At 56.5% G+C, this 9,343-nt stretch overlaps 2 protein-coding genes across 3 annotated transcripts in view; one reads left to right on the top strand and one right to left on the bottom strand.

Moving 5' to 3' along the window:
* Positions 1–6,982, top strand: part of B3GALNT1 (beta-1,3-N-acetylgalactosaminyltransferase 1 (globoside blood group)) — a 47,311-nt gene extending 40,329 nt beyond the window's left edge. The window contains exon 3 of the transcript XR_008913900.1: positions 6,561–6,982. The gene's annotated coding sequence lies outside the window, so the exon portion shown is untranslated. The remainder of the gene's footprint in view (positions 1–6,560) is intronic.
* LOC130455785 (protein phosphatase 1L) lies at positions 714–9,329 on the bottom strand. 2 transcript variants are annotated; one of them, XM_056807089.1, is made up of 2 exons: positions 8,136–9,299; positions 714–3,534 (listed from the first exon to the last, which is right to left on the bottom strand). In XM_056807089.1, the coding sequence occupies exons 1-2, from the start codon at positions 8,152–8,154 to the stop codon at positions 3,188–3,190; spliced, it is 366 nt and encodes a 121-aa protein (XP_056663067.1). In that variant the 5' UTR covers positions 8,155–9,299; the 3' UTR covers positions 714–3,187. The 2 variants fall into 2 exon arrangements, 1 of the variants encoding a protein (XP_056663067.1); XR_008913901.1 differs by lacking the exon at positions 714–3,534 and adding an exon at positions 6,992–7,362 and having other exon boundaries at positions 8,136–9,329.
* Between the last annotated feature and the right edge of the window lie 14 nt (positions 9,330–9,343).

Below are 9,343 nucleotides of genomic sequence, written 5' to 3'. Positions count from 1 at the left end.
TCCTTTTTTCTTCCTTTCTTGGATGACTCAGTGAGAAAATGCCACCCCAAGATTGCAGATCCATGGAAGAGAACCTTGTTGCTAAAAGTAACTCTTTAAAAATGTCTCCCTCTCCCCCCCCCTTTTCTCTCTCTCTCTGTCTCTCATGCTCTCTCTCTTCCTCCCTCCTCTCTCTGACTGACCGTCTCTCTGTCTCTCTCCCCCCCTCCCTCTCTCCTCCCTCTCCTTCTCTCTCTCTCTCTCCCCCCAGTCTGTGTCTCTCTGTGTCTCTCCCCCCCTTTCCCTCTCTTCCTCCCTCCCTCTCCTTCTCTCTCCCCCCCCCCCCGTGTGTCTCTCTGGGTCTCTCTCCCCCCTCTCTTCCTCCCTCCCTCTCCTTCTCTCTCCCTCCTCTCTCTCCCTCCCTCCTTCTCTCTCCCTCCCTCCTTCTCTCTCTCCCTCCTTCCTTCTCTCTTTCTCTCCCTCCCTCCTCTCTCTCTCCCTCCTTCCTTCTCTCTCTCTCCCTCTCCCTCTCTCTCCCTCCCTCCCTCCCTCTCTCTCTCTCTCTCTCTCTCTCTCTCTCTCTCTCTCTCCTCTCTCTCTCTCCCTCTCCCTCTCCCTCTCCCTCTCTCCCTCTCTCTCTCTCTCTCTCTCTCCCTCTCTCTCTCCCTCTCCCTCTCTCCCTCCCTCCCTCTCTCTCTCTCTCCTCCCTCTCTCTCTCTCTCTCCCTCTCTCTCTCTCTCTCTCTCTCTCTCTCTCTCTCTCTCTCTCTCTCTCTCTCTCTCTCTCTCAGGGATGGCAAGGCATACTTAGATGGAAGCTAAGCTCTTTTGTGACGGCTTTGCTTCTCAATCTATTCAGTATTATCTGAACTATTAAGACAGGATTCTTTATGCTGCTTTTGCTAGAAAGTCAAACCCTTTGGACTAGTCCTGAAAGGATCCATCCTTGGTTATAAATCCTCTTATTAGACTCAAAATTGAATGCTGGAAACACGACCAAGCTTGACCTAAAGACTTGGCAAAAGCAAGGCGGGGGGCCTGGGTATGGAAGGCCTCCTACAACGTTGGGCTCTTCTGGACGGATTGGCTACTTTTGTGACGCTGCTTTTCCGTTATCCTCTTATATTCTTTCTCCTAGAGGGAGGCTCTCTGGGAAGGAGGGGGAGGAAAATGTGGGTGCTGTAAAAACAACCGAAAATCCATATGAAGTTTTAAAAGCCCGAATGCTCTAAGGATGGGTCGCGGCCAGTAACAGCCAGTGCCATGGCAAGGAGCCTGTGGGGGCAGCCAGTCAGGACCCCGGGGGGGAGCTCCGTGATGGAACCACAGCCATCTAGTAAGACGGCAGAAGCGTGTGGCAGGCTTGGGGCAGAGTAGCTTAGTCTGGTGTGACGAGCCAACGGCTGGGCAAGACGAGGGGAAGCTCTGTTCAGGGACGAGCCAGAAAGGAAAGGGGCTTCTGGAATCCTCCCAAAGAGCCTCCCCGGTGAGCCTGGGCCCAGCGGAGAACCCGGGAGGAGACAAGGGCCGCCCTGGCTTCCGCTGGCCGAGGGGGCTGGCCGTGAGGGCAGAGGCTTCCCTTCCTCCTTGGCACTGCCTGGGCCTGGCACAGTAGGCACTTTGTAACCGCCTTTGCCTTCTGGATTGATGCTGCTTCTGTGACTTTGGGCACGTCCGCCCTCTCTCGGGGTCTCAGGGTGGCGGGAAGACGAGGGACCGGACGCGGTGCATCGGGGGCCTCTAAGGCCGGCCGGCTCTCTACACGATCCTCCAGGGCCGGAGCTTTGGGAGGGACTTTTTCTTTTGGACAAGTTTGGGGGTGGGGAAAGAATCAAGATGCTCCTGGCCTTCCCTGGGCTCCCCGCATGGTCCGCACCCCCTCCAGCCCTGTGCTGGCCTACGGGGCGTCCTGAGGCTTATTTCTAGAGAAGCATTGGGCTCTGGGCCCCAGGAGAGCGGCCACACTGGCGCCAGGGAGATCCCGTTCCCAGGGCCTCCTGGACCGCTCTCTGGACCAAGGTGGACAGAAAAGAGCTCTTTGTGGCCACGCCTGGCCAGGAATGCTCTCCGGATCACAACGGACAGGAGCGATCGGGGCATCCGCTCGGGGCAGCAGGACATGATGGACAGGGTACGAGAGCGGGGTTCAAAGGCTGCCCCTGGCACCAGGCGAGAGCCTCGCATCCCGGGCCCGCCGTAGGAGGCTCAGGAGCCTCCCACGGCCCAGGGCCGCCTCCCACGGTGGGTCCTCCTCGTGCTTGGCCCGCCGGCTCCCTGGCCTCCCCCAGCACCCCGGGAGCTCAAGAAGCGGGAGCAGCCCCCCCTTCCTCCCCCGCCCGTCCGAACCTTTGCTCTTCTCCAGGTCCGGCTCAGGCCGGCTCTGACCACCCCCGCGGAGGGCTCTCTTCTCCCCTGACCTCTTCCAGACCCTGCCTGCCTTCGTATCCGGCGGGGGCTCAGAGACTGGCCGGGCCCCCAGCCAGCACCCCCGCCTCCAGGCTGGCCCCATCCCGGCATCTGTGAGAGCTCCAGACGCGGAGAAGCCGCTGGACTTGGAGCCGGAGGCCCCGGGCCCTGAATCCACGTTCTGGGGGGCCTCCCCGCCCCGAGCAGCCCACCCGCTGGGGCTCCCGTCCGAGTTGTGCTCGGGACTGACGGCTGCCACAGGTCCCCGCCGCTGGCCATGGAAACTCGGGGGACTGCGGCCCCGAGGGAGCCCCAGGACCGGGAGGGGGACCAGAAGGACGCCCTCTGCCGCCCCGGGAGCACGAGCTCCAGAGGGCGGCTGGGCGCCGGGGATCCTGCCGGCCTCCTCCAGGGGTCCTCTGACGGGCGAGGGCCCCCCAGGACGGCCCAGGAAGCGGGGCTGGGCGGGCCGGGATGCTGGGCGAGGGCGTTTCTGGGTCCGAGGCTGCCCCCCAGGCCCCAGAAAGCGCAGACGGCTGTGACAACCCCCTCCAGGCTGCCAGGGTCAGGACAGCCGGAGGCCGGCGCGAGGCGTTGCCCCGCGCGGCCGGGCGCTCTCCGAAGCAGCGTCCAGTCTGGAACCTGAAGGGACGTCGGAGGGGCTCAAAGTCAGCCCGGCCCTGGCGGGGGCGGCCGCCCTTCTAGCTGGCCGGGAAGCCTGGCGAGGGAAGGGGAGGAGAGGAAGGGCCGGCGGGAGCGAGGAGGCTCGCCCTTGGCCGCCCCCTCCGGGAGGCGCGGCGCGCTCACTGCTCGTCCGCTTTGCTGCTGCTTCTGAACTTGACCACCATGACGGTGATGTTGTCGGGGCAGCCGCGGTAGAAGGACTGCAGCACGATGCTCTTGGCCCCGAAGTGCGGCTCGTCCAGGCGCTCCTTGATGAAGCGGACGGCCTCCTCGTTGCTGAAGGCGTCCCACAGGCCGTCCGACGCCAGGATCATGAACTCGGGCTGCAGCTTGTCCAGGTCGAAGGTCAGGATGTCCGGGTCCGGGATGACCACGTTCAGGTTCTTCAGGGGGTAGTCGCCCAGCGAGCGCGACATGGCCAGGATGCCCTGCACCCGCCACGACCCGTTGAAGCTGATGAAGCCACCTGGAAAACAAGGACACCGTTAGCCCGGAGGCGGCGGCGCGGGGCTGGAGGATGCTCGGACGGCGCCTCCTCCGGACCCCAGAGACCGGGGTCTCCCGCCAGGGAGGCGCCCCGGAGCGCCTCCCTCAGACCCCGAATGGCAGGCTTGTGACCGGGGCGAAGGCTGCGAGGGGAGGCCGGAGCCAAGGGCCGAAGGGCCCAACCCTCCTCTCCAGTGGCTGTGAGGATAAACCGGGGCGACACTCCGTGAAGGCCAGCGGCCGTCCCGGCGACCACCACAGCCCGAGCCCCATCTTGAAAACCAGGGGGCCGACTCGGTGGCCTCCAACCGTCCTCCTGGCTCACAATGGGCGGCCCTCAGCTTTGTCTTCTGTGCAATGGGGAGCAAAAGAGCCATCCTGCACAGCGCACGTCCCAGGGCTGCTCAGAGACTCAAGGGGGACGGATCTGTGAAGCAGCCCAGAAGTGTCCGGCAGGAGGGATGGGAGCTCCTGAAGATTTGTAGGAGGGAACAAGAAGATCAAATAACTCAGGGATTCAGGAGGAGGACCCTGACTGGGGGGAGGTCCATGGGATGGGGGGGTCTGGAGGCAGGAGGTCCATGGGATGGGGGGGTCTGGAGGGAGGAGGTCCATGGGATGGGGGGGTCTGGAGGCAGGAGGTCCATGGGATGGGGGGGTCTGGAGGGAGGAGGTCCATGGGATGGGGGGGTCTGGAGGCAGGAGGTCCATGGGATGGGGGGGTCTGGAGGCAGGAGGTCCATGGGATGGGGGGGTCTGGAGGCAGGAGGTCCATGGGATGGGGGGGTCTGGAGGCAGGAGGTCCATGGGATGGGGGGGTCTGGAGGGAGGAGGTCCATGGGATGGGGGCGTCTGGAGGCAGGAGGTCCATGGGATGGGGGGGTCTGGAGGGAGGAGGTCCATGGGATGGGGGGGTCTGGAGGGAGGAGGTCCATGGGATGGGGGGGTCTGGAGGGAGGAGGTCCATGGGATGGGGAGGATCTGGAGGGAGGAAATCTATGGGATGGAGAGGGTCTGGAGGGAGGAGGTCCATGGGATGGGGGCGTCTGGAGGCAGGAGGTCCATGGGATGGGAGGAGGGCTAGAGGGAGGAGGTCCATGGGATGGAGAGGGTATGAAGGGAGGAGATCTATGGGATGGGGAGGATCTGGAGGGAGGAGGTCCATGGGATGGGGAGGATCTGGAGGGAGGAGATCTATGGGATGGAGAGGGTCTGGAGGGAGGAGGTCCATGGGATGGGGAGGATCTGGAGGGAGGAGATCTATGGGATGGAGAGGGTCTGGAGGAAGGAGGTCCTTGGGATGGGGGGGGTCTGGAGGGAGGAGGTCCATGGGATGGGGGGGTCTGGAGGGAGGAGGTCCATGGGATGGGGGGGTCTGGAGGGAGGAGGTCCATGGGATGGGGAGGGTCTGGAGCTGAGGGTAGGGTAGGAGTGTGGGGTCACCTGCAAGCACCTAAAAAGAGGCAGAGCTCGAAGGAGACACCACTTGCCCACTACAATTGGCTCTTCCCCAGTGACTGGCATCCTAGTCTTTCAGGGTGCATTGGGGCAGCTGGTGATGGGCAAGTTGGAAAGAAATAAGTGAATCCCCAAGAGTGACCCCCAGACAACAAAGCAGCCTGCTTCGTGGCTTCTTAATCATCAGGAGAGACCAGAGTGGATCAATGCTAATTGATCCAAATACAGACAATTCCCGATTTTGTTGGTTGTTCCTCTTAGGCAATCTGTCCTGTGCCAGACACATGGAAGTGAGGCCCAGCTATGCTCCTTTAATAACATTTATCCATCTCTATTTCATTGTGAAGGAGACTTCAGAAAGTGACTGGCCTGACAAGACTAGGGAAAAGGATTTGTCCACAAAGGCATCAAATGAGAAAACAATGTGCGTAATAATCACATTCAATTTCTGGGGACTCTCATATCTCTAGAGAATCCCATGAATAGGGGCAGTGGGGTGGCTCAGTGGATAGAGTGCCAGGCCTGGAGACAGAAGGTCCTGGGTTCAAATCTGTTCTCAAACACTTCCTAGCTAAGTGACTCTGGGCAAGTCACTTAACCCCCCTGGCCTAGCCCTTGCCACTCTTCTGTCTTGGAATCAGTCCCCAGCATTGATTCTAAAGCAGAAGGTAATGGTTTAAAAAAAATCACATGAAAAGACTGACACTGAGTCAATCTCCAGTGAACTGAGTCTCCCACAAGCTCCTGGCCTCAGAGCTCTAATCTTTTCTCTTCTAACATGACCACCTGTTCCATGTGAGCACCTACCTTAATAGGATTGCAGGATTTATAGTTGAAGGGGGCTTGACAACCACCCCTTCATTTGACAGATGAGGAAACCGAGGCCCCAGGAGGAAAAATGAGTTGTCCAAGGTCACACAAATACATTTGTTGCTGGCAAAGTCTGGATTTGAACCCATGTCCTCTTCTTCCCCATGCAGTATACTACTTGCCCGTGGTTAGTAGTCTAAGGTTCATTTAAACTAGTGGTTCTCAAAGAGTGTTCTGGGACACTACAGGGGTCCTTGAGACCCTTTCAGTGAGTCCACAGGGCCAAAACTACTTTCAAAATAACACTAAGATTTAAAAATTTCAAATACACTAAATATTGATAAATATCATAGCCCCCCAAACAAAAGCTCTCTGGGGGAGCCTCAGGAATTGTTCAAGAATGTAAACGGGTCCTGAGACCAGCTTGTTTGAGAACCCCCGAGTTTTCTGTTGGTCTAAAAGTCAGAAAGAGAGAAAGCTAAGAAAAGGAACTTAATTCAGTGGGAGAGGCCATTGTAGATTAGGAACAGCCAAGAGCTTTGTGATCTTGGGGCACCACTGATGTTAGGCACAAAAGACACCAAATGGAGGTGGCCACCAGAAACAGCTCGAGGATGGAGGAGAGAAATAAGAGAGTTTGAGACGGGAGTCTCGGCGTAAGGACATCCACAGAAAGGCTTTGGCACAGGGAAACTCTGAGGAAACTTCCTGTCTTTCTCCTTCCTCCCTCCTCTGTAGGCCACTAGGAGAGACTACAAATCGCCCCAGGAGAAAAGATCCGACCTTCTTTTCCGGTGGGAAAGAACTCCACCTGCAGCAGACCGATGAGAGGGGGAGGAGGAAGGGGAGAGGCTGGAAAGGGATAAAAGCACATCGGCCACAGGGGCTCCAGCGTGGTGCATCCTTGCAGGCTCAGTCATCGATGCATCAGGCAAGAAGATCTTGGGATGTGACGCGGAAATCGGTTTGGCACGATGCACATTTGAGGCTCCCGGAAGAGGGGCGGGAAAGAACACGAATCGTGGAACCATGGAAAAGCGTTCTAAATTAATGCATCAATTAATAATAAAAATTTAAAAACCTTCTACAAATGGGTGGGGTCAAGTCATACAAACGCCTACATTTTTCATGCCTAAATCTAAATAAACAAATGAAATGAAGCCACATCTAAAAAAAAGGAAGCTTTTATTAGGCACCGTCTCTGTGCCTGGCTGCCTGGTGCTGGACACTCAGACCGGGCAGTCCCTTCCTCGCTCTCAAGGCATCCTATTCCATGGGGGAGGCGGATGGGGATGAGGGAGGGCTTCCCTGAGGAGGTGGCATCCCAGCACGGGGCACAGGGGGTGCTTAATCAATGCGTCTCCAAGGTGAAATGCAGGGGTTGGAATGGACGGCCCCTGCCTCTAGAGTCCCTCCAGCTCTCACCCTCTGCCTCAGACCCCTGGCCTGGAGGGACGGAGATCTGCTCCCTGATGAAGGCGATGCCAGCCAAGCCAACCCATCCAGGCTCTCCCTGCTTGACGAGAGTGCCGGAGCGTGCCTAGGGGAGGGAGTGCCAGTGAACAGCGAGTGCTGGCGAAGACCTTCCAGGCTGGAGCTTTCGCCGGGGAGGAGGATGCTCGGCTGTCAGTGAGGAGGTGACCCGAGCCGCCTGGTACCCAGGGAAAGCTCGGGCCCTCCCACCTGGGGAAAGGCAGGCACGCATTCACTGACGGACAGAATGCAAGGGGAGGGCTTTTAGCCAACAATTCAGTGGGCAAACAGACGCGTGAGATCGGCTACAGTGAATTATTGATGGTCACATGTCCTCCCCTGATTTAGGCATTAGCTGTCTGGTCTTTGGCCGAGATAGTTATATAAGAGAGGCCATCTTCTGCAGCCAATTAATTAAATGCGGCTCTGTTATATACATCTCCTGGCTAAAGACCAAACTGCTAATGTCTGCAACAAGGAAGAACAATTAGAAAATGAATTCATTATAGCCTTAGGAATAGAATAATAACGAATAAGGGATCTGTAGATGTTTTCATTTGAAAGCGTTTCCCCCTCTTGCTGAGCCTGTAGAGTCAGGAGTGACCTGACTATCCCCCTTTTGAAGATGAGAGGTCAAGAGACTAGCCCACGGTCATCCAGCTGGCCAGTGTCAGAGCTGAGTCTCCAACTCGGGTCTCCCGACTTGAAAACTGCTTCTCAATCCACGGAGTCCTACCAGCTCCTGAGTCCAGTGGAATATATACTGGGGGAGAGGGGACAGGCTGGTGGGCAAATATTTAATAACTGGCTCTCCAAGAAAAAAAAGTGCTGAAGACCCACCTTTAAGTTTAAACTGCATTATTCACATTTTCTTGATCACTTTCTCAAGTCTAGACAATCAACAAAACAATAAATCAAGCCCGGATTTACAGTGTTTGCTGATTTCCAAATCCTCATTGTGATTCAATGCCTCTGTGCCTGCGGTAAGGATTGAGGTGCCAGGAATATGGAGGCTGCTGAGGTCAAGGGAGAGGTACCCCTGGGGCATGTTATGTTAGCCAAGGCTAAATGGCTAGCCTAGCCCATCAGCCTCTCTTTCTTTGTCTTCCCTTCAATTTGAATCAGACTTCGAGTTTCTATTTTTAAAAGTGGTTGAATCCTCCTAGTAATAAGAGAAAGGGGAGAGGTTTGTGGGAATAGGAGACCCTACAAGTTGTCTTTGCTGCTTCTTCAGCTGAGCCCAAATGGCTCGGCTTCGGCTTATCTTTCTTCTTCTTCTCTAATCACGGTCTCTATCCCAACTAAACAGATGGCAAGTGTCCTTCTCGGGAAGGTCGAGGGAGAGAAAGGGTCGTCAGGGTGACCCCTTGAAGTTTGAGGGATCGGCCCCTTTCAGCAGCAGTTGTTTGGTTCTTCCTCTAGCTGATACTCTCAGACATTCAGGAATCTTCTCTCTTTCTTCTGGGTAAGGGAAATGGAGGCAAGGCTTTTCCACAGGTCGGAATCTAGAGCTCAAGGTCCTTAGCTCCTCACTCAACATTGTTCAGAGGACAAAGACCCTTCTTTTCAGCAGTTTCTCCCACAAGACTCTTTTCCCACTCCAACTGTCACTCCCCCTCCCATCACATTCCAAACGATGGCTGCTCAATCTCAGTTTTCCTTTCCACACTGCACATATTGGGGGGGGGGGGGGGGGGGAGGTGGGACCAGACCTTAACAGCCCCTCACTCTAAATCCTGGGTGCTACTTTTTGTTCCATGTTTGGGTCTGCTTTTTTTTTCTTTGTAGAAATGAACACATCTTCCCCCGATCCTATAGCAACCTCTGTGGTTCTTCTCAGAGGGTTAAAACGGCTCTTTGCCAGGCCTGAAATATCTCAAATCCCTCCCTGCATCTGGCTATTTGACTCCTGCTCAGGACAATCACAGAAGTGACCTCAAAAAGTCCTGCTGTGATGAAACAAATGAACCAAGCCACCAACCCAGGGACTTCTCATGCAGTATTTCAAAGACTAACAAAGGAGGGGCATTGCGAACATGCATGAAAAC

This window comes from Monodelphis domestica, chromosome 8, assembly GCF_027887165.1.
Source record: "Monodelphis domestica isolate mMonDom1 chromosome 8, mMonDom1.pri, whole genome shotgun sequence".
NCBI lineage: Eukaryota > Metazoa > Chordata > Mammalia > Didelphimorphia > Didelphidae > Monodelphis > Monodelphis domestica.
Note: the sequence above shows the minus strand (reverse complement) of the source record. Positions and strands in the feature narration are given on the sequence as shown.